This window comes from Macaca mulatta, chromosome 2, assembly GCF_049350105.2.
Source record: "Macaca mulatta isolate MMU2019108-1 chromosome 2, T2T-MMU8v2.0, whole genome shotgun sequence".
In the NCBI taxonomy this organism is placed as follows: Eukaryota; Metazoa; Chordata; class Mammalia; order Primates; family Cercopithecidae; genus Macaca; species Macaca mulatta.
This window is the reverse complement of record NC_133407.1, coordinates 122,425,370-122,449,461: the sequence shown is the minus strand read 5'-3', so window position 1 is coordinate 122,449,461 and position 24,092 is coordinate 122,425,370. Positions and strand designations below refer to the sequence as shown.

General features: G+C 37.4%; 1 protein-coding gene and 1 long non-coding RNA gene across 2 annotated transcripts in view; one reads left to right on the top strand and one right to left on the bottom strand.

The window, feature by feature from the left end:
* Positions 1 to 24,092, top strand: part of CFAP20DC (CFAP20 domain containing) — a 298,458-nt gene that overhangs the window by 180,803 nt on the left and 93,563 nt on the right. Inside the window, exons 8-12 of the mRNA XM_001093761.5 lie at positions 9,231 to 9,367; positions 10,039 to 10,201; positions 11,590 to 11,709; positions 12,827 to 12,949; positions 15,629 to 15,963. Of these exons, the coding sequence (XP_001093761.4) occupies positions 9,231 to 9,367; positions 10,039 to 10,201; positions 11,590 to 11,709; positions 12,827 to 12,949; positions 15,629 to 15,963 (878 nt within the window). The remainder of the gene's footprint in view (positions 1 to 9,230; positions 9,368 to 10,038; positions 10,202 to 11,589; positions 11,710 to 12,826; positions 12,950 to 15,628; positions 15,964 to 24,092) is intronic.
* The window catches only part of LOC114676368 (uncharacterized), a 204,573-nt gene that overhangs the window by 150,079 nt on the left and 30,402 nt on the right, over positions 1 to 24,092 (bottom strand). The gene's annotated exons all lie outside the window — the stretch shown is intronic.

Here is a 24,092-nt window from a genome sequence, read left to right as displayed (position 1 = left end):
TCCCAGGGCTTTGTTTACCTACTTAAGCCTCAGCAATGGCGGGTGCCCCTCCCCCAGCCTCACTGCTGCCTTGCGGTTAGATCGCAGACTGCTGTGCTAGCAATGAGGAAGGCTCCATGGGCGTGGGACCCTCCCGATCAGGTGGGATATGATCTCCTGGTGTGCCCGTTTACTTAAAGCGCAGTATTGGGGGGGGAGTTACCCGATTTTCCAGGTGTTGTGTGTCTCAGTTCCCCTGGCTAGGAAAAGGGATTCCCTCCCCCCTTGCGCTTCCCAGGTGAGGCGATACCTCGCCCTGTTCAGCTCTCGCTGGTCGGGCTGCAACAGCTGACCAGCACCGATTGTCCGGCACTCCCCAGTGAGATGAACCCAGTACCTCAGTTGATAATGCAGAAATCACCTGTCTTCTGTGTGGCTTGCGCTGGGAGCTGGAGACTGGAGCTGTTCCTATTCGGCCATCTTGCTCCGCCCCCTCCTCTAGTTTCTTCTTTATACTTTTCTGTATTTTAAAAAATTCTAAGACTTGCTATAAAATTAAAATATATTTCTCTGTTTAATATCAATATTTGTAATTAAAATATGTAATAAGAAGGAAATCCAGAATTACTAACAAAGTAAAGTCTATGTATAGTTAAATATTAAACAACTTTTTAGTTTATGGTTTAATAGGGAAATATATAATATATGGTTATCTACACTATGTCAGTATGAATTTTGAGATATTTTAATTGAACTGAATTTTCAGATACTTTTTCACTACTGGTGAACTCGAGGCTATAATAATCAATACACTCCACCAACCCCCAAGACACTCTTTCTGTGACATCACCCAGTTTTTACTTTCAGCACAGCATTTATCGTTACCTGATATTTTCTTATTTACTTGATTGCTTCCTTCTTGCTGTCTCCCCCACTAAAATGTAAGCCTGAGAACTGCAGGGTCCTATTTATTGTTGTAGTCCTGGCACCTAGCTCAATGCTTAGCCCTTACCAGGAGCTCAGTAAATATTTGTTGATTAAGTGATTAAATGAATGAATGAAATAATAGCCAAATAATTTGAGCAGATTAGGGTATTTAGCATTAAATCATCATCATTATCATCAGAGCTACCATTTAGTAGTTGTTACTGTGTTCTAAGCACTGAACCCTTTACATAGTTTATACATTTAATCCTCTCTCACACCATCTTATGTAGATACCATCATAATCACCCTTTTTATGATTGACACATAATAATTGTACATATTTATGGGGTACAACATGATATTTCAATGCATGTACACACTGTGTAATGATCAAATCAGAGAAGTTAACATATCTATCATCTTAAGCATTTATTGTTTCTTGGTGATGAGAACATTTGAAACCTTTCTTCTAGCTGTTTTGAAATATACAATAGATTATTGTTAACTCTACTCAATAATCGCCATTTTGTAGGTGAGGGAACTGAGGCTTGCAAAGATCAAGTAGTGAGCAGTGGGCCTAGGATGTGACCAGGCAGGCTGGTTTCAGAGGTGCATTTTTAACTGCTGACTCCCTTTAAGCAATTTCTCATGACCATAGTAGTTTTAAGCATCATCTTCCTGGGAAGCTTTCTTCTCTTCTTCTTCTCTTGCCCTATTTCCAAGCCCAAATGCTGGAAATTATCTACCACAGCTTGTCAATAAGCTGTGCTAGTTATTCAAAATGGAAAGTTTTCTTGAAATGATAAACTTGTTTCCCTAAAAAAAAAAGTTTCTTTGCTCATTAAGAGTAAAGAAAAAAAGGAGGCTAATTCTGACTTTTTAATAAATTAAGAGTTTATGAAGAAAAGCAATATCCTGTGCTTTATTACTTTTTATCTCGTCTAAATATCCTAACTTTACACACAAATGATATTTATACACTGTCTAAGGTCCTACTCCAGTTCAGAGGAGAAAGAGATCTAATTTTAGTTTTTAATATTATTTGATTACCTTTCAAAAAGTGTCTTAAACTTTTTATTAATGAGGTAAGGCTAAGTTCTGGTTTTAATTATTTGCAAAAGTTGAAGACATTTTAATTGCCTAGGGCCCTTCCTGCTGTAGTCATTTGCCTATTTGCTTTCCTTTTCATTGTGCTTCCTGGGTTTACAGAATGACAGTCCTCCAACAGGTCTAAGAAAGTTTTCAATTAAAATACTTTGCATTAGGCATGCACTCTCAAATGAGCCACAGTTCCCCTACATTCTGCATGTGCCTGTTTGCCATGTGTGTGTTACCTGCCTGGCACTGAAGCCACTTCAGTTTGCCCTGCTCCCTTTTCCCTGCCCTCCCCGGTCCCCACAGCCCTATTTTTTTCCCTCTGAAAATGGATATTATGGTATTGTGTTCTGTGTTGGATTCCTCATAAACCCTTTTAGTCCTTATCACATGCACTTAATTATCATATTTGTGCAGTTTTGATACTTATGTATACAATCATTAATAAACCCAGTTTTTCAGATAGCAAAACAAACATTTTTAGTTAGATAGCTTTACAAAATTGCATAGAAAATAAGTGGAAGAATTGGAAAATATGGAAAGAATCTGCTTCAACGTCCTCCTGATCCACAGAGGGCATCATCATATGTAATTAAACACACACACACACACACACACACACACACACACACACACACACAGGCATTGGGGTGCTTGGCTTCTGAGCTCCTGCTCGGAGCATGGACAGATCTCTAAACATTGGAGCCTCAGTTTCTTCTTCTGTAGACATGGAATCATAATACTGCACAGGTGACTGGAAATTGCAGAGAGATTGAGCATGTATCCTGATATCCATCATCCTTTAAGTCTCAAGTTGAACGATATTTCTCTGACCCCAAAGAATAGATACAAAGCTCCTGTTAAACACACTTAGAACCTTTCGGACTGTTCCTTCATAACTCTTATCACAGTTATAATCATATAGTTGTTTATAAATTACTTGCTTTAGCATCCATCTGCCCCGTGAGACTGTGAGCTCTTTGAAGGAGGTGACTGTGTCCACCTTACTCCCTGCCTTACATAGTACTAGGGCAATACATGCCCAATTAAGTGCCTGGTCACTGCTCAAAGTGTGGCTAAAGCAAGGAATAAATGACTGAGAACAGACTTGGTAAACTGTTAAATACTATCCGTGATGGAAGGTGTTAATAGCATATTTACTAGGTATTAATAACATATTACTCCCTACTGGGCACTGCATTTAACATGTTACATGCATTGATTCATGTGCTGTAACAAAAATGCCATGACTTCAGTACTATGATTATCCCAATCTTACGGATGAAGAGGTGAGGCTTAGAAAGGTAAGTACCTTGTCTAAAATAATACTGCTGTACAAGATCAGCCTTTTTTGTATTTGTTATGTTCTTAATAACAATTCACATATACTACTACAATGAAAAGTAATCCAATTCAAAGTCTGGACTTTTGGTACCAGCTTTAATTCTGATTTGATTGTTAGGTAATAGATGTAAGTCTTGAGCATGACCCCTCAGTGATTAGAGATGAAAATTCAGCAGGTTTTTCTGGTTAAGCTTTGAAAATCGTGCAAATTTAAATGACTATAATAATTGGAACATTGTATCTTGAGACAAAAATGAATGTTTATTTTTCTAAAAGACAATTAGAGAGTAGACCCTCAGGTTTTACAATCTAACTACAAAGGCATGTACCCCTCAGTAAAATAGGAAAATAATTAGTGGTAACATCTCTGACCTACACTAAGTTCATTTTCCACAAACTCAAGGAAATGAAACGCCTAGAGCATGACTTTAATCTAATCTTGATTTTTAACCTTATATGATGCATATTGATATCAGCTCTTAAAAGAGTTCCTTTTAGAATTCAAAAGCATGCGTTTGTAGTTTTCTTTTATTAAGATTTTTCTCATTATGGAAACTTTGTCTCTTCTACTTTTTATTTTAGAAACCAAAGTTCTAAATTACTTTTCTTAGTAGGTGTTAATTAGGACCTGATTATGGTAGATGCGTAGCACAATACATGTTTATAGAGATAATTGTGACAATTAATATGATTATACACAGATTTATTAAAGTGAAGCAGGATTTAAGAATTGGTGTGTTCATTATAATAACAAGTTTAACAACATCTATTAAAGAGATGCTAAATAGTGGAATATTGGTATACTTTGTTTTGTGAAAAATAAAGTGTACCAAATGTGCAAAATTTTTAAAAATAAACGTTAATTTAAATATACTGTGGTAGATTCCTCTTTAAAGAAATTCTATGGTAGATAGGATTATGAAATATAGAATGTCTGTTTTCTCTGATTTGGGAATGATAGCATATCAGGTGTGGGTGTATCTTTAATAGACACTGGGTGTCCACTAGTAAGCAAGAGATTCCTCTAAGAAATTTGAAGTATTTAGTTTTAATTTTGTTAATAACTATGAACTGGTTAATATGTTCATTTGGTCAAATTTTAGTTGGAACTGTGTCAGTATGATTTCTAAAATACTCCCTCCCCACAAAAGTTACTTTTAATTTTTAATTTTCCATAATTTGGTGAGATTTATCCATTGTCTACAATAGGCTAAGCTGGGTTCAGCTGATGGAGGTACATACTGTGCCAAATTAATGGTCTTTCTACAAAAGAACTTACATTGGTTGAGGGGAAACTTGCTTATAGCTAAAGAATATGAAAAAACATCAGGAAATTGTTCTTGTAAAATATTTGAACAGAAAAATGGCCCTTAGCTGAACATTGAACTCCCAGGATTGGAAGAGGGAAGAAAGGCCGTTTGCTGGTACAGAACTCCCTCCCAGGCCCCCACCATGTCCCATAGAGCCCTTCATTACTCTCCACAGCCATTTTTCTCTGAGAAAATCAACGTTTGAGAACAAAATGAATAGTCTAGAATTTGTTCTACTCAGTCACAAAAGGCACAAATATTGACTGTAATATATTTTTCCAATTGGTCTGGAATGTGAGTGTCATTTCTTCCTATTGTCAATCGTGAGAGACTGTTTTGTTGACTCCAATTAAATATAAATGGCTGGTTAAAAAAAATACATATGCACACATAGCCAAGTCTATTTGGTCACTAGGAAATTTCATGTGTAATCCAAATAGCATCTGATTGCAGTGCCATAGCACTGCTACTGTTGAGAGCGTCATCATTTATAAGAACATCAATGTTTTGTTCATTGTTATCCCTTCTGTCTCATCCCTCACATCCTGGAGTTGCCCAGACCTGCCCAGACTTCCTTTTTGATGCACACATAAAACCCCCAGGTAGATTTCTCTTAAAATGAACTTCAAACCATAGTTAGACATATTTGAATCATTTAATCCAACTTCCCTTCTGACTCATTTCATTTAATGAATCATTCATTTTGCTCAGCAAGGAACTATTATGTGCCTATTCTGTGTCAAGCACTGGGCTAGGTGCTGGCAGTTCAGGGTGACAAAAGCAGGCCACTGAGTTTATATCTACTGAAGCACACATTAATTAGAGAATCCCATGGACATGTGTAAAAGTTCAATTCTGACAAGTTCTATGAGGGAAAATTTATGAAAGAACTTATATTGGAGGAACTTACCCTAATCAGAAAGGTCTGCAAAGACTTGTCTGAGGAAATGATATGTGAGCTGAGGTATAAAGGTCAAGAGGGAAAGGAAAAGCCTTCTCGCCATGAACAGCATACACAAACACTCTGGTAGGCAGGAAGAACTGAGAAGGCCCGTCTACCAAGAGAGCAAAAAATGAGAGGTGTAAGATAGACATGTCAGAACATGCAGGGTTTTGCGGGCAATGTTAAGAGCCTTCGTCTTACTCCTGAGAGCAGCAGGGAAGCCATTGAAGAACTTTAAGTGAAGGAAAGGAAATGACTCAATTAGATTTCTGTTTGTATAAAACCTCTCTGGCTGCATTTTGGAAGAGGGATGGCATGGGGCACCAGAGTGGACACAGTAAGTCACGTGAGAGGCTTTGTCATCATCCAGGAGGAGGAGGATGGTTTGCTTGGATGTCAGTGCTGGTGGAGGAGCTGGAAGGAAGCGGACATGGATTGGATATGGAGAGATCAGGGGAAGGTGTCAAGCATGACACCTAGGTTCTGACTTTTCAAACCGGATGGATTGTGGTACCATTCATTAGACCATGTTTCCAGTTTGAAGTGCCTTTCAGCCACTGAAGAGGAACTGGTAAAGAGGCTGCTGGATATAAGGAGTGGAGCTCAGAAGAGAGGATGAGGCTGAGAGATATAAATTAGGGAGTCACCTGATGTCTGAATCTGCCTTACAGCATCCAGAATAGCTATCCAGACTTCCTTTAAGTCTCAAGTTGAACGATATTTCTCTGACCCCAAAGACTAGATACAAAGCTCCTGTTAAACACACTTAGAACCTTTCAGACAGTTCCTTCATAACTCTTATCACAGCTATAATCATATAGTTGTTTATAAATTACTTGCTTTAACATCCATCTGCCCCGTTAGACTGCCTGCCTGACAGCGTCCAGAATAGCTATCCAGACTTCTGCTTCAACACTTACCTGACAACATCTAGAACAGCTATCCAGACTTTTGCTTCAATACCTGCCTAAATGCATCCAGAATAGCTCTCCAGACTTCTACTTGCGCACCTGCCTGACAGCAGCCAGCATAACTATCCAGACTTCTACTTGAATGCCTGCTTGAAAACATCCAGAACAGCTATCCAGACTTCTGCTTGAACATCTGCCTGACAGCATCCAGAATAGCTATCCAGACTTCTTCTTGAGCACCTGCCTGACAGCATCCCATACAGCTATCCGGACTTCTGCTTGTACACCTGCCTGACAGCAAATTTGGCATAGCTATCCAGACTTCTGCTTGAGCACCTACCTGACAGCATCCAGAGTAGCTATCCAGACTTCTTCTTGAGCACCTGCCTGACAGCATCCCGTACAGCTATCCAGACTTCTGCTTGTACACCTGCCTGACAGCATCTAGCATAGCTATCCAGACTTCCGTTTGAGTACCCACTTTACGCCGTCCAGCATAACTATCCAGACTTCTGCTCAAGCACCTGCCTTACAGCATCCAGAATAGCTATCCAGAATTCTGCTCAAATGCCTTCAAAATGACAGAAAATTTATCACCTCAACAACCAGACGTGTTTAGAGAAAGATGACCCTTGTGTTGGACTAAAGCTTCCTGAAGTAAATTCTTCTCATTAGTTCTGATTCTGCCCTTTAGACAAATGGAATTTCTCTCCTACCTAATAGGGCTTCCAGAATTTCAAGAAAAATAACGTGGTTTATACTTCCTCACCACTTCAACATCTACCTCATGTCTCCTGTTCAGCAAAAATTGTTTCAGTTCACTTCAGCGATCTAGCCCCTGCCTATATCTTCAGATTTATCTATTACAAACACAAAAACAGACCCAAAACAGACCCATACATATACACACTACTTCCACTCAGACCTAAATATCTAGATCTTGCTGAGTATAGTGTATTTTCACAAACCCATGTGTCTTTTTTTAACACCGATGCATAGAAGTGGTTTTTAATCCCCCCACATGTAAAATTATAGCTCTACAGCAGAGGCTAATGAGACCAACTAGCTAGCTAGAGGAATTTTTGCAGGGAGTAGGTCAGACAGGACGTGGCCAGTAGCTTATATATGTCCGGGACCGGTGGGCAAATGTGGACTTACTTGGGACCATCATTGTAATATTCAAGTTGGTCCTGTCTTACAGGTGGGTCACAGCAGAAAGCTTTCTAGGTAATGGACAGAGTTTTGAGTTAAAGGCCATCACCCTCACCTGCCCTGTTAGTCAGAGGAGGCTAATTGCAGTCACAAAGAACCCCTCAGTTGTAGTCCAATCAGGAGTTCCTTGGGAAGCCTTTTATGTGGTCATTCAGGGACCTGCATCTAGTGGCTTCCCTGGAGCCCTTAAAGTCCTCTACAAGATCTTCTGCATCTTGTCAGGAGGCGAGGGAACAGAGAGCATGGGGGATTCCACTGGGAGTTTTGGGGGCCAGGAAATGGCTGAAACTTCTCACAGTTCATTAGCCAGAATTCAGTCCCATGGGGCCGGGTGCAGTGGCTCACACCTGTAATCCCAACACTTTGGGAAGCCGAGGCAGGTGGATAACTTGAGGTCAAGAGTTCGAGACCAGCCTGGCCAACAGGGTGAAACCCCATCCTACTAAAAATACAAAAATTAGCTGGGCATGGCGGTGTGTGCCTGTAGTCCCAGCTACTCGGGAGGCTGAGGCATGAGAATCGCTTGAACCCAGGAGGTGGCGGTTGCAGTGAGCCACGAACATGCCACTGCACTCCAGCCTGTGTGACAGAGCAAGACTCTGTCTCAAAAAAAAAAAAAATTGGTATTCAGTCATGCGGCCTGTATAACTGCAGGGAATGCTCAGAAATGTAATTTAGCTGTGTGTGCAGAAAGGAAAGCAGCAGGATTTGGTGAGCACACCTGCCCTATCCTAAAGGTGACATTGTTTTGCTCTCTTTCTCCCTAAAACCTTCAGGGATTCCTTGTTGCCTACCAAATTTAGAATAGGCTCTTCACGTTTTAAGGCTCTTTTCAGTATGACCCTAGCCTCTCCTTCCAGCGAAACCAGCCACTTCCTGACCCCCAGATACACCCTGCCCTTCCCTTCTTCCATGCCTTTACTCCGGTACTTTCTTCTGCCTAGGGCATCCTACATCTCTTATTCTTGAAATTGTATCCATCATTCTGGGTCCATGAAGAGGTCACGTATTCTTCATTCCCACTGGTCTGCCTTACGTTGGTGACCTGTTTACTGGTCTTGTCCCCCTCTCCAGGCTCCATTTTGTGTCACGGACAGCCTCTAGGAAATGCCTGAGAGAGTACTCAGTTAAATATTTGTTAGGTTGAGTTGAATAATTTTATTTAAATTATTTCCTTAAAGAGAAAATAAGATGTATTTTTAAGTAGCTTTTCCCTTTTTTTGTTAAAGAAAAACTTTTTGGCAGTGGTTCTAAAATGATGGTGAGTATAAAAATTACTTGGGGGAACTTATTAAAAGTACTGTGATACCGCCAAGATTCTAATTCTATACATCTTGTATCTCTGATGTTGGGCCCTAGTATCTGTGCTTTTAATAAGTGCTGAGGGGGGAGGGGAGAGGGGAGATTTGGATCCTATGACACCTGGACTGGATTTTCAGAAAGATTGCAGTGTGATGTTTGTCATTACGCCCATTAATGGACTGTTATTACCTTCTTTTAACAAAACAGATCAGTTCATTAACAGAGGAACAGGTAGCACACGGAACAGTAAAAATCAAGATGTTTGTCATATCGCCTTTGGATCCAAAGTTCTTGGGCCACCTCCACTCTCTGGCAGAAGGAGTAACATGAGGATATCCAGTGAGGTAGGAGCAAGGTTTGGAGAGCTTATCTAAGCGTGAGTGACCTGGTAAGGGAAGAGTGTCTTTCCCTTGTAGAGGGAGGGAGGGAGAGACAGACAGACAGACACTACATGCCAAAAGCAGAAGGCTTGAATAAATTTGGAACAGAAATTCTGGATTTTAAAAGACTTCAAAGTGTTTCCTTTTTGTCGTGTCAACATAATTAACATTTTCGAGTATTCTTTTCATTAAATATGTTCCCAAAATTTAAAGGCAAATATAAGTGAGCACATTTTGCTGTCTCTTTCAGAGGAGTTGGATCATAACCAGACACCTTACGATGAACAGATTCTCAAATGTTAGGTTTTTTATTTTTAATTTCCTCCGAATTTCTGACATACGCAGTGATTTTTAATTCGACTTCTACCTACTGAAGATGGAGTGTAGCAAATAGGCAAATTTTAATTTATGTGTCTAGGAGACTTGCATGTCTTCTATTTTGTCTCATTGTTTTCCTCCTTCCATTTCTAATTTCCTATAATAATTTCCCTTTCCCTCACATCTTAACCTCTTTTCCTCTAGTTTTTTTCTCACTCTTCGTTGGTCCAAATATTATGTTTTCTATATAGCTTCTACAGAAAACAAATGTAGTTGCTGTATTTTAAAATTAGCAGATTAATTCCTTATCTTTACAGACAGTGAGATCCGTTGGGTCCAAAAATAACCGATCATGCCAGCCGTCCACTGTAGAGAAGCGTGTTAATGGTACAGAAATGTCAGCCTTGCTGATACCTGAGTCTGAGGAGCAAGGAAATAAAGAAAATATTCACCACATAAAGCAGACTGTACCTATTCATGGTAAGAAAGAATCATGCATAAAGATTGATAGCTAGTGAAAATAGTGAGAAATGTTCTTGTTAAGATAAATCAGCAGTTATATTCAAGTCTAGTTCTTAAGTCTAGAGAATTGTCATTTAACAATGAAAAGGGTGGTGGATTTTGAAATATATTTGAAATTCTTATATTAGCTTCTGAAATCTATCATTCTGTTTTCTCCATTATTTCAAATTGCTATAATACCCTGTATTTTATTTTATGATAACTGATGCAGAAATAAAATAGCATTCCATTATCACTATATTTTGGAAATGCCATGTGCATTTTAAGTGTTGTTAGCTTGATATTATCTTTTAATTAATCTCTTCCATTTGTAAGGTACTCTTTCTTTTCTCTCACTGATACAACAAAAATAAAATAAACCCTGTAAGTGAAAAAGGATTTTTGTCCCATTTTACAGATAGAGATTTAAAGTCAAGCAAAGAGGTAAAGTGATTTGCAGTTTGTAACCTTTAGAAAGAATTTAGACCAGAACCCAAGACTTAGAATTCCGTGTCACTTTTTCTACCCTTACTGATCTGACTTTAGTGAGAGTTGAAAAGGGAGGACATTTAAGTTCATTTTATATTATTTACAAATTAATGATCACTGTCACAGAAAATTTCCCTCGTGGAGTATGAAACTGAGATAAGAAAATGGATAAATAGATATCCAGTCCTAGCTGCCTGTCAGTGAGTCCTTGATCAAGTTTCTTAAATGCTGTGAACCTCAGTTTTCTCCTCTGTAAAATGGGAATGGCATTACTACTGGCACTAATACTAATAATAAACAACAGGTGCCTCAAAGGGTCATTGTGAGGATTCAGGGGAAAAACCTGTTAAGTGCATAATATTGCACCAAGAAATTAAGCATTCAGGAAATATTAAATGCTGTTATGATAATTATTATTGCAAAATTAAATAATGCTTAAAAATTCTTCTTCGGCTTGACCTCAGTTCTCCAGAGCTCTTTTGGAAGCTGCTCTCTAAGCTCTTGTTGAAAGTATAGTTATCTATGCTTCCTCTTTTAAAGGAAGAAGTAATTTTTCTGTGTTGGCTGTCAATTTCATTTTTTAATGTTTTTAAATATACCATGTTGTATGATTAACATTAGTCAAATTACTTTAGCCCTCTATAAGGTTGTATTACCGGAACAAAGTGTACCGGTAATTTTGAAAGCCTCATAAGATCCCAATATTGGAATAGGAATAAATGCCTATGTTCTATGAAGTTGTGTTTTTGATGTATCTTCAGGTTATGTCAAAATTGTACATGAATATTCTCATTATAGCAATAATTATATTTACTGAGTTACTTCAAGCCATATAGCACTTTCTGTTCTGGCTTTTGTTCTTTGATATGAAAATGTAGCAGCCAATCTACCTATTATGCATCCACATCCCCCTCAAGAACCATCAGCAGATAAGAATAATAACAGAAGAAGATTACGGTTAAAAAGTACCAGCAGAGAAAGGACAGAGACACCCAGCGGTATGGCACTATTTCAATCCTATCTTATATCTGTATATTATTCAGGGCAATGGAATCTCTCTCTGCAGGTTGTAAATTTCAAAGAATTATGAACCAATCCATTTAAAATATAAATGTCTGTTCTACAAGGATTATGGAAATCAAATTTTCTGCAAAAGAATTGCTCTAGAGCCCTAATGGAGATTTGCTGGATTAAATAGACGGTACCACAGAAATAAAGGAATTCCTATTTTTACTCTCAAAGACTGAATAAACTTAAATGATTGTTTTTGAAAAAAAAATGGCCCAAATGTGATACAAATTCCCACTAGCAGACTTTACTAAATTGGAACTTTATTATAATTTTTATGTTTCATTTGTGTCTTTTTAAATTGGGCCCTTTTCAGATTGTTTATATTTGCTGTCTCTCCCGTTGGATTCTTCACCATATGTTAAAGGTTAAACTCTTTGCAACTGGTAAAGCATTAGACAAATAAGTGGCCATTATAGTTATTCCCTTAAATATTGGATTTGAGGCATGTATATATAGATAAGTGTACACATATTTCAGTCTATCCTGAATCCCACCCGGTGTATCATGTATACATCTGTTAGCATAATTTCTCAAAAATGTAAGATTCTGGGGTTGGCTGAAATTTAGCCTGCTAGGTTTCATGCTTTTTAGAAAAGAGTAGATAGAAAAATTAATTTTGCAATAATGACTTTAGATCCTTTTTCTTAACATACTGATGAAAAAAGCTTGGCCAAAAAGAGTCCCATTTAGTAAGAATGATAATTTAAAGAAAACTCACTTCATTTCTTGTGGAACCCAAGGAAAATAATATAAGATCCTTTAAACATTTTATGGGTTTTGGCATTCTTTTTATCACATATTGTAAAACTTAAATCTAAAATATCCCTGTAAAAGTATCAAAGAATTTTAAGGTGAACCTCTATAAAAATGCAACTTAAAACAGTCTACTGGGAAAAAAAAAACTGCATGTAATTCATATTGTTACCTCTAATTTGCTTTTAAATGATAAAATAGTAAAGTATACCAAAGTAAACCAGTCTTCTAAAATTACTTTTTATAAATTTCAAAAAAAGTAACAGATGGAAAATACTTATCTCAATAAAGGCAACTCTTCAGGAAATAACACGAATGAAGTTAAAGCAGCAACTGTCCTCACCACTGTGTCCCAACAAGAAGCAGGGCTGTTGAACTCCAGCACGCTAGGACCCCAGTCTCCTGATCAATCAGGTTGGCATCTTTATTACACCATATCTGTTAATAATGAATAAAAGGTAAATATGGCAAATATTTCAAATCCCATCATTTTGAAAAGTGGTGATGCAGCCAATTTGCTAAAATGTGTAAGTTTGTGTAAATCTCCTTATTTAACCTCAATTTTATGTCAAACTTTAATGTATGAAAGAGTATTTTTTTATTTTCAAATTTTAATGCACGGGTCATCCTGTTCAGAATGAAAGTTTAAAACTGATGTTTTCCCATGACACTCACCCTCCCCAAAGATGATCAATTGTTGCATTTCTCCAGTCCTCTTTATAATGGAGATGGTTTGAGCTGAGAGCATTGAGCCCATCAACATATCTTGCCTAGCAGGTGTGTACTACTTTTACAAAGGCAAATTGTTTTTGAGCAAGGGAAAAAAGAAAATAAATGAAAATTGTTTGTAGTTTGTCAGTCTTATTTATGCAATGTTGAAACCTTCATTAAAATGTTAGGTGCAATTAGTGTCTCTAGCATAAATCTGACTGTGTGGAAAAACTAATTAGATGTTTAGGTGATCATTCTTGCATTTATCTTGTTTGCTGCAATATTGTGATTACACAGTAATTTACATATTTTTCTAAGAAAACACACCAAATTATTCATTACAATTGATATGGAAATACTTGAGGTAAAACTGCAAATTCCATAAAAAGCATGTGGCAGTGAGATAATTAGAGTTAGTTTGGTGTAAAACACTCCTTTTACTTTGACGTTTTGACAGTTGATAACATGTTTGGCAATAGGTCATACAAATTGTTTAAGTGCATAATGAAGATTCTTGGTATCTTTTCCTCTGTTTTCTTCACATATCCATATACATAATGCAACCTATTGACTTTTGTAACCTTTATCAGCATTTGTAAAGCACCTAATTTGCTTACAAAGCACCTGCCATGTACCCAGCACCATGCAAAAGGGTTTGCTGTCCAAAATAGGGAAGCCCAGTGAATCTGTTCAGTTCACTGACCCAAAGCTACAGTGACTCAGGTCCATATGCCCCTGCAGCCCTCTGTGAAGGTGGTCAGAAGAACTAAACTCAGCCTGCCATTGGCCATATGCCTACAGACTCATATCCCTCAATATATGAAAGCTTTGTCCCTAGTAGATTTTCTCTAAGAAGTATACATTGATCACCGTTTTAACAGGCAAGTTATGTTATGTAATGGTAGCTGTAAGTTAAGAAACAGATAAAGGCAATTGTGTTTTATTTGTACCATCAAAGTTATTTTTATTAAAGATTTTTGTGGGTTCTTTTGCTTTTGCTTTTGCATTGTAGGCTTTAGAGTTGCAAACCTTAGATCTCTCTTGGTTACTTTTATTGTGATAGTAAACATAATACGATTCAAGAATCAGGGGTAAAATTACCATGTCTACGTTGTGATTCTGCAAGATTTTACCAATGAAATAAGCTGGAAAAAAAAAAAAAGCAAATTTCAAGAAAAATAGACTGCATTGAGAACATGCTCAACTTTTTCCTACTGTCAATCCAAAGAAGAAAGCATGCTTTCAATGATATCATTATAAAGATCTGTCCTTTTCAATTCATCAGGATCATAGAGCTATAAACTCTATCTCAATGTGGTATAAAAGATTGTAGTCTTTAAATGTTTTTGATAAAATATGTATTTCCCTGTAGTGTACAGTATTTTAAAGAAAATGATAATGTGCTAAAAGGTTTTTATATCAAAACATTGTCTCTTATAAATGTAAACATAAAGGCCTTTTTCACCCAGCAGAATCCACTGCTCGGATTAGCAAATATTTCTGTGAATTTACTATTACTTGAAAAGTCTACTTGGTTTAGTCTGTGAACTGTCCTGTTTGAATCAGTAGAGTAGAGTGGAAATGACTGCCAACCTTGTCATGCTTTCCTCTCCTCCATGATTTGTAATCTGAATAAAGACCAGATTTTTTTAAAGAAGCTGGTTAAGTCCTCTGTCCTCCTGCAGTTAAAAGGAGATATTAGTAACTCGATCCCTTAAATTTGGAAGACTTTCCCCCTCTGGAATGTCAAATTAATAAGGTTGTCTTATAAAGAACTTGCTGCAAGACAGGTGATAATTATTTCAGACTTATAAATTTCCTGGTCAGTGTTTCAACTCAAATGGAGAGGAAATGCAAATGAGTTGCCCATAGCTATAGGCCCTGATGTACGGGTTGAATGTTTAGCAGGTTACAAGATGGTCGATAAATTGCCTTGCTTGGCTTTTGCATTATTTGATAAATCTGTTTCAACAACAAGAAATTTTAGCCTAACTACCTGCCTAAAATAACACTTTTGGCCGGGCGCGGTTGCTCATGCCTGTAATCCCAGCACTTTGGGAGGCCAAGGCAGGCAAGTCACGAGGTCAGGAGTTCGAGACCAGCCTGACCAACATAGTGAAACCCCATCTCTACTAAAAATACAAAAATTAGCCTGGCATGATGGCGTGCACCTGTAATCGCACCTACTCAGGAGGCTGAGGCAGGAGAATCACTTGAACCCGGGAGGTGGAGGTTGCAGTGAGCCGAGATCGCTCGACTGTACTGCAGCCTGGGTGACAGAGCAAGACTCCGTCTCAAAAACAAAAAATAAAAATAAATACATAAAAAATAACACTTTTATGGAGCGCTGCTCTAATTTTTGTCATCTTTTCCAACTGTCAGATGAGTGGATCTTTCCTGAAAATGCTGATCACGTTTCATATCTGGCATCCAGCAGACAGTCTCTACTTCTGGATGATGACTCCTGCCACCCGTCACACCTGTGGCTGGAAGCCAGCAAGGAGAGTGAACATGACCAGCAGGCAGAAGAATCCCAGAGTGTTCCAAAGGACATTTTCACTTTTTCATCAAGACCACGATCAGCACCTCATGGAAAGACTCAGACTATGTCCCCAGAGGAGGTCTCATTTATTTTGGATCTAAAAGAGGATAACAGTGTGACAAGCAGAGACACCCAATCAGAGGATGACTTTTACGGCGGCGACAGCAGTGAAGAGGTACACTGCTTGATAAGTGAAGTAGTCTTGAAAGCACAGTTGTTTCCTTAGCTCCAATAAGCACTAAAACAAGTTGAAATGAAAGAGGGAAAATCAACTTCTATTTATAAAAATACAACAGATTGCCATGTCAGTCAACAGTTGCATCAGGTTGTTATGGTAACTTTAAACTACTGTCTTTTTTTTTTTAATTAACAGTCAGCCAATTTCATTTTTAATTATAGAAACCAGTTTTGGGTTTCTTTCTGTTTTTTCATTTTAATCTTTGAATCACAGAATGAGAAATGATATGCAGTTTAGTGCTATGATAGCAAGACCAGTAAAACACTGAGAACATACTGTTCTAGATCTCTGGGGAAATTGTGTTGCAGTTGCTAAGCATTCTAAATTGATGGTTTTCTGGCTTCCTTACTGCCCTGCCATCTTTTCACCTTAGACCTATTAGGACTCATTATTTTCCATATGGTCCCAGAATTTGAAGAGTTGTGCCAATTCAAGTTGAGATAATGAATCATGGATTAGTGCTGGGACTTGCCTTACAGGAGGTTTTCTATTTGCAATTATTTAGAATACAAATATATCCTATAAATTAGTAAATTCATAAAAAGATTTAAAATGTATCAAATCAAACTGAATATAGTTTGGAAATATTTGTTTAAAACCTAATTCATTGATAACTTTTTCCCCATATGAAGTGCATTTATTCGTGGAATTTCTTTAGTGTTATTTTTAATGATGGTCATTCATACTTTCTGGAAAAATGTATTCTAAAAGCAGAATACAATCAACTTTAGGGTTAGTGAAAATGTACAAAGCTTTTCTATATAGAAATTATAGAAATGACTAGAAAACATTTTTATATGTGCCCACAAAATATTTTTATAACTGTAGCTGCTTAAGAATCCTTTTTGGACAGTGAGGCACCGATTAAGTCCATAGCACCAACCTTGGAAGGCAGTTGAGAATATAATGGGATTGTTTAAGCAGTAATTATGGGTTTTTTCAACTTTTAATGAGTTTCTTCAGCAAAGTGCATAGAGGATCCTCTTTTCACAATATTCTTACTTCTGAGTGTGATGAAACAATTAGTCATACCAAACATAACCTACTGCAAATCCTTTTATACATAAATAGTACATTTGATGCTAGCATTTTAAGTGTTTTGCTGCTGGACACATTTGTTCCTTTCACCTTTAATAACGTGAAGTTATAAAAACATGGACATTTGTCTTCAGCACCTAATAGTGTCCTCATCCCAGCTGATAATCCTTCCACGGTCTAAACTGACTAATTAATTCAGTTCATTTTATGGATAGAATAGGCTCATCCCCTTCCCACATGCACAGCACCATCTTTCTTACTAACCCAAAAGCATTACTCTAATAGTGGACATTTCATGGCAGGTGGGAAATGGTAGTTCTCTGGAAAACTATGAGGGAAGTATTATGGGTAACCTACCCTTTAAACACACTGCATGAAGGACTTACCTATTCCATCTATAGAGAGGCTAAGCCTTTAGAAGAAACAGTAGAGCTTCATGGGAAAATGAAGAATACCAGCTCTGAATATTTTAATTTGATATCAGTTAATGCTTTCTTTTGCTGTAGCTACTCTGCCTCTGACATCCTTCAACGTTTATTACGCAGACGTGTATTTATTAACAGCTACATAAAATTGAAAACAAATTTATCATGCATTACCCAAGCTTTCACTGGCAGGGCTGTCTGGTCACCCCTGTGCCATGCCCACCAAGGTGACCAGTAGCATATGGCTAGAGTCTGTGGTGAGACCATCTCATTGCCAACACTGGCACTCGCCAGCCTTTAGTCAAAGCCTACTAAGAGTGGCAGCTGGAGAGAGGGGAGATGCTTGCCACATTATCAAGCTTTGGGGTTTGCTGGTACAGAGACTAACAAGATACAAGCTAAGATACAAAAATAGGACCAACAAAAATGCTAGGCTATATTCAAACAAGTTTTAGCATGTGTAATGATACCTTCTTAACAAAATTGGGTTTTTCCTTCTTTTGTACTTTTGGTAATTTCTTTTCCTGTAGGATAGCTTCTCATATTTATTAATTGTATAAATCAATGGGAAATTAGGCTACATATTTACAATGTTTATTTACATATAGTCTTTGAAGAAAAATCAGTTTAGTTAATTAAGACATCCCTACTATTAATTGCATTATTTTTGAATGTTATATCCTTATCTTTCTATAATTATACTTCAGGAAAACTTAATGTCAAGTTGTAAATAATGGTGGACAAGTGAATAACAATTATATTATTATGCTTGAAGTTTATAATGTGTAATTAAAAGACTTTATTTGATGTTAGGCCATTGAGTATTTTTAAAGGAAAATTAGATGTATTCAGTAACATATAAACTAGACAAAATCAAATCGTATTATTAGGATAGAAGACAAGTACACATACAATAGTAAAAGCTAATTAAAATTAGCTTTCAGCAATACATTTTCTTTGTAATTGAAGTTGCTAATCATTAATTCACATTTGAGATCTTAGTGTTGGTGACTCAAAAGTATGAATTTTTTGCATATAACCTTACCTTACTCTTTGCTTTTTCATATATTTTATTCCATAGGCAGCCATATATACTAATACTTCTGGTACTCAATTAATTTTGAAGTTGTTCTTATTTGGAAAATGTACTACAGAAACAATATTTCCTAGTGAGCTATAAAATCAAGACTACCACGTAAAATGAATTTTTTAGGAAAGCTATTAAAATAGAGTGCCTTTCATATTATTGCAACATCTGAAAGAAACAAAAGCATGCAACTGTTATTGTCTCTATTTTGTATTTTATGTTGTTATTCCCATCATGGCTTCTAGTGTATACACCTGGTTTTGCAGCTTGAAATCATTAGCCTTATGTTAATATTTTATTATTCCCTTAATTCAAGTTTTCACCTAGAAATGCTACCATTTTTTCCCTGAATTCTGGTTGTGTATCACATATTGAAGCAGATGTTCGCAAGGCCAAGTAATTTGTCTTGTATAACAGTCCAAATTGGAATATTTGGACCCCCGAAATTATTCATATTTGGACATGAATTATGTGGACTGACTACCTGTAGTGTTCAGATTAGCCAGAAGGCTTTTGTATCTTCTCTCTTCTAACTCTGTGGAAGCCTGCAAAGCATACAAACAACAGATTAAAATGGCCGTTTTCATCCACCCTCCCAATTTTCTTGTTGTCATTGCTTTCAAGAGTTTTTTTTAGCAGTCAGTAGTTAAGCTATTTCATTTTATATACTTTTTGTTACCAAATATTTCTGGATTATACTATAAAACACTCACCCGGCATGCTTGAGTAATGATTTTTTTTTTTTTTTTTTTTTTTTTTTTTGAGATGGAGTGTCGCCCTGTAGCCAGGTTGGAGTACAGTGGCACAATCTCTGCTCATTGCAACCTCCAACTCCCTGGTTCAAGCATTTCTCCTGCTTCAGCCTCTCGAGTAGCTGGTATTACAGGCATGCACCACCACGCCTGGCTAATTTTTGTATTTTTCGTAGAGACGGGGTTTCACCATGTTGGCCAGGATGGTCTCGATCTCCTGACCTTGTGATCTGCCTGCCTCAGCCTCCCAACTTGCTAGGATTATAGGCATGAGCCATCGCGTCTGGCCAAGTAATGATTTTTAATTGCTTTCTCACGCACACTTATGTACACACAGTGGAAGGGAGTATTTAGTCCACAGTGGTCTTCTTATATTTCCATGTAGTCTTTAGATACTTTTAAATTTTAGTTTATGTGTTGGGAAAAAATGAAAAGACTCTGTTTTGAATATATTGCCTTGCATTTTTATTCCTATGTATTGTGAGTTAGAACATAACATACTCTGTATACCTATCAGGCAAATTAATATTTACTCTGTATGAGTAATCTTTTTAGGCTGTTCACATCTACATGTCTTTGTTATTATCTGTTGAAGCTCTTCTCTGAAAAAGTCACAGGTCTCTTGGTCCTTGTGACTTGGCTTTGCATTGTTACAGGCAGATGAAGAAGGTTACAAAATGCTTGTCTAAGCGGACCTAATAGACATCTGCAGAGCTCTCCACCCCCAATCAACAGAATATACATTCTTCTCAGCACCACATCGCACTTATTCCAAAATTGACCACATAGTTGGAAGTAAAGCACTCCTCAGCAAATATAAAAGAACAGAAATTATAACAAACTGTCTCTCAGACCACAGTGCAATCAAACTAGAACTCAGGACTAAGAAACTCAATCAAAACCGCTCAACTACTTGGAAACTGAACAACCTGCTCCTGAATGACTTCTGGGTACATAACAAAATGAAGGCAGAAATAAAGATGTTCTTTGAAACCGATGAGAACAAAGATACAACATACCAGAATCTCTGGGACACACTTAAAACAGTGTATAGAGGAAAATTTATAGCACTAAATGCCCACAAGAGAAAGCTGGAAAGATCTAAAACTGATATCACAATTAAAAGAACTAGAGAAGCAAGAGCAAACACATTCAAAAGCTAGCAGAAGGCAAGAAATAACTAAGATCAGAGCAGAACTGAAGGAGATAGAGACACAGAAAACCCTCCAAAAAATCAATGAATCTACGAGCTGGGTTTTTGAAAAGATCAACAAAATTGACAGACCACTAGCAAGACTAATAAAGAAGAAAAGAGAGAAGAATCAAATAGATGCAATAAAAAATGATAAAGGGGATATCACCACTGACCCCACAGAAATACAAACTACCATCAGAGAATACTATAAACACCTCTACACAAATAAACTAGAAAACCTAGAAGACATGGATAATTTCCTGGACACTTACACTCTCCCAAGACTAAACCAGGAAGAAGTTGAATCCCTGAATAGACCAATAGCAGGCTCTGAAATTGAGGCAATAATTAATAGCCTACCAACCAAAAAAAGTCCAGGACCAGATGGATTCACAGCCGAATTCTACCAGAGGTACAGGGAGGAGCTGGTACCATTCCTTCTGAAACTATTCTAACCAACAGAAAAAAAGGGAATCCTCCCTAACTCATTTTATGAGGCCAACATCATCCTGATACCAAAGGCTGGCAGGGACACAACAAAAAAAGAGAATTTTAGGCCAATATCCCTGATGAACATCGATGCAAAAATCCTCAATAAAATACTGGCAAACCGGATCCAACAGCATATCAAAAAGCTTATCCACCATGATCAAGTGGGCCTCATCCCTGGGATGCAAGGGTGGTTCAACATACACAAATCAATAAATGTAATCCAGCATATAAACAGAACCAAAGACAACATCCACATGATTATCTCAATAGATGCAGAAAAGGCCTTTGACAAAATTCAACAGCCCTTCATGCTAAAAACGCTCAATAAATTCGGTATTGATGGAACGTATCTCAAAATAATAAGAGCTATTCATGACAGACCCACAGCCAATATCATACTGAATGGGCAAAAACTGGAAGCATTCCCTTTGAAAACTGGCACAAGACAGGGATGCCCTCTCTTACCACTCCTATTCAACATAGTGTTGGAAATTCTGGCTAGGGCAATCAGGCAAGAGAAAGAAATAAAGTGTATTCAGTTAGGACAAGAAGAAGTCAAATTGTTCCTGTTTGCAGATGACATGATTGTATATTTAGAAAACCCCATCGTCTCAGCCCAAAATCTCCTTAAGCTGATAAGCAACTTCAACAAAGTCTCAGGATACAAAATCAATGTGCAAAAATCACAAGCATTCTTATACACCAGTAACAGACAAACAGAGAGCCATTCACAATAGCTTCAAAGAGAATAAAATACCTAGGAATCCAACTTACAAGGGATGTAAAGGACCTCTTCAAGGAGAACTACAAACCTCTGCTCAGTGAAATAAAAGAGAACACAAACAAATGGAAGAACATACCATGCTCATGGATAGGAAGAATCAATATTGTGAAAATGGCCATACTGTTCAAGGTAATTTATAGATTCCATGCCATCCCCATTAAGCTACCAATGACTTTCTTCACAGAATTGGAAAAAACTGCTTTAAAGTTCATATGGAACCAAAAAAGAGCCTGCATTGTCAAGACAATCCTAAGCCAAAAGAACAAAGCTGGAGGCATCACGCTACCTGACTTCAAACTATATTACAAGGCTACAGTAACCAAAACAGCATGGTACTGGTACCAAAACAGAGATATAGACCAATGGAACAGAACAGAGCCCTCAGAAATAAGACCACACATCTACAGCCATCTGATCTTTGACAAACCTGACAAAAACAAGCAATGGGGAAAGGATTCCCTATTTAATAAATGGTGCTGAGAAAATTGGCTAGCCATAAGTAGAAAGCTGAAACTGGATCCTTTCCTTACCCCTTATACAAAAATTAATTCAAGATGGATTAGAGACTTAAATGTTAGACCTAAAACCATAAAAACCCTGGAAGAAAACCTAGGTAATACCATTCAGGACATAGGCATGGGCAAGGACTTCATGTCTAAAACACCAAAAGCAACGGCAACAAAAGCCAAAATTGACAAATGGGATCTAATTAAACTAAAGAGCTTCTGCACAGCAAAAGAAACTACCATCAAAGTGAACAGGCAACCTACAGAATGGGATAAAATTTTTGCAATCTACTCATCTGCCAAAGGGCTAATATCCAGAACCTACAAAGAACTCAAACAAATTTACAAGAAAAAAACAAACAACCCCATCAAAAAGTGAGCAAAGGATATGAACAGACACTTCTCAAAAGAAGACATTCATACAGCCAACAGACACATGAAAAAATGCTCATCATCACTTGCCATCAGAGAAATGCACATCAAAACCACAATGAGATACCATCTCACACCAGTTAGAATGGCAATCATTAAAAAATCAGGAAACAACAGGTGCTGGAGAGGACGTGGAGAAATAGGAACACTTTTACACTGTTGGTGGGACTGTAAACTAGCTCAACCATTGTGGAAAACAGTGTGGCGATTCCTCAAGGATCTAGAACTAGAAATACCATTTGACACAGCCATCCCATTACTGGGGATATACCCAAAGGATTATAAATCATGCTGCTATAAAGACACATGCACATGTATGTTTATTGCAGCACTATTCACAATAGCAAAGACTTGGAATCAACCCAAATGTCCATCAGTGACAGACTGGATTAAGAAAATTGGCACATATACACCACGGCATACTATGCAGCCATATAAAAGGATAAAAAAGGATGAGTTTGTGTCCTTTGTAGGGACATGGATGCAGCTGGAAACCATCATTCTCAGCAAGCTATCGCAAGAACAGAAAACCAAACACCACATGTTCTCACTCATAGGTGGGAATTGAACAATGAGATCACTTGGACACAGGAAGGGGAACATCACACACCGGGGCTTATTGTGGGGAGAGGGGAGACAGGAGGGATAGCATTAGGAGATATACCTAATATAAATGACGAGTTAATGGGTGCAGCACACCAACATGGCACATGTATACATATGTAACAAATCTGCACGTTGTGCACATGTACCCTAGTACTTAAAGTATAATTTAAAAAATGCTTGTCTATTTGCAATCTAATATTCCACCATTTTTGCTAAATGATAGACATCTTGCAGATAAGCATTTGCTTGTAGATAGTAGTTTTCACAAGAAATCTTTAAAGTGTTGTCAGTTAAAAGAACATGAAGTCTAACTTACAGAAAAATATGTTTTGCCTTGAAAAATTAGAAAAGCCTAATCATTTTCCCAAAATATTCATACGATGATTGTGCCCTTCCCACACAGTACCTGTAACTTATGCTATGATTTGTCTGTAAAGTATCATTTGCTACAGGTAAAGATGTCACGAAAATAATTTGGCCAAACCTTCTTAATATCAGGCATGCTGCAGGTTAGTTACTTGTTTAAAACTGTGGTGTCTTCCTTTTATTTTATTTGTTTACAGACTCATAAAATGTATTATAAGACACAACTATCATTTATCTTTGTCACCCAGAGGAAATTGTATTACTTTCATCATTTGCCACAAAATTCAAGTAGAAGCACAAGTACTTCTTGGGGATGGTTGTTATGAAAACATTTAAGATACATTTGAATTGCCAGTCTTGTTATCATCAGAGAAGAGATTATT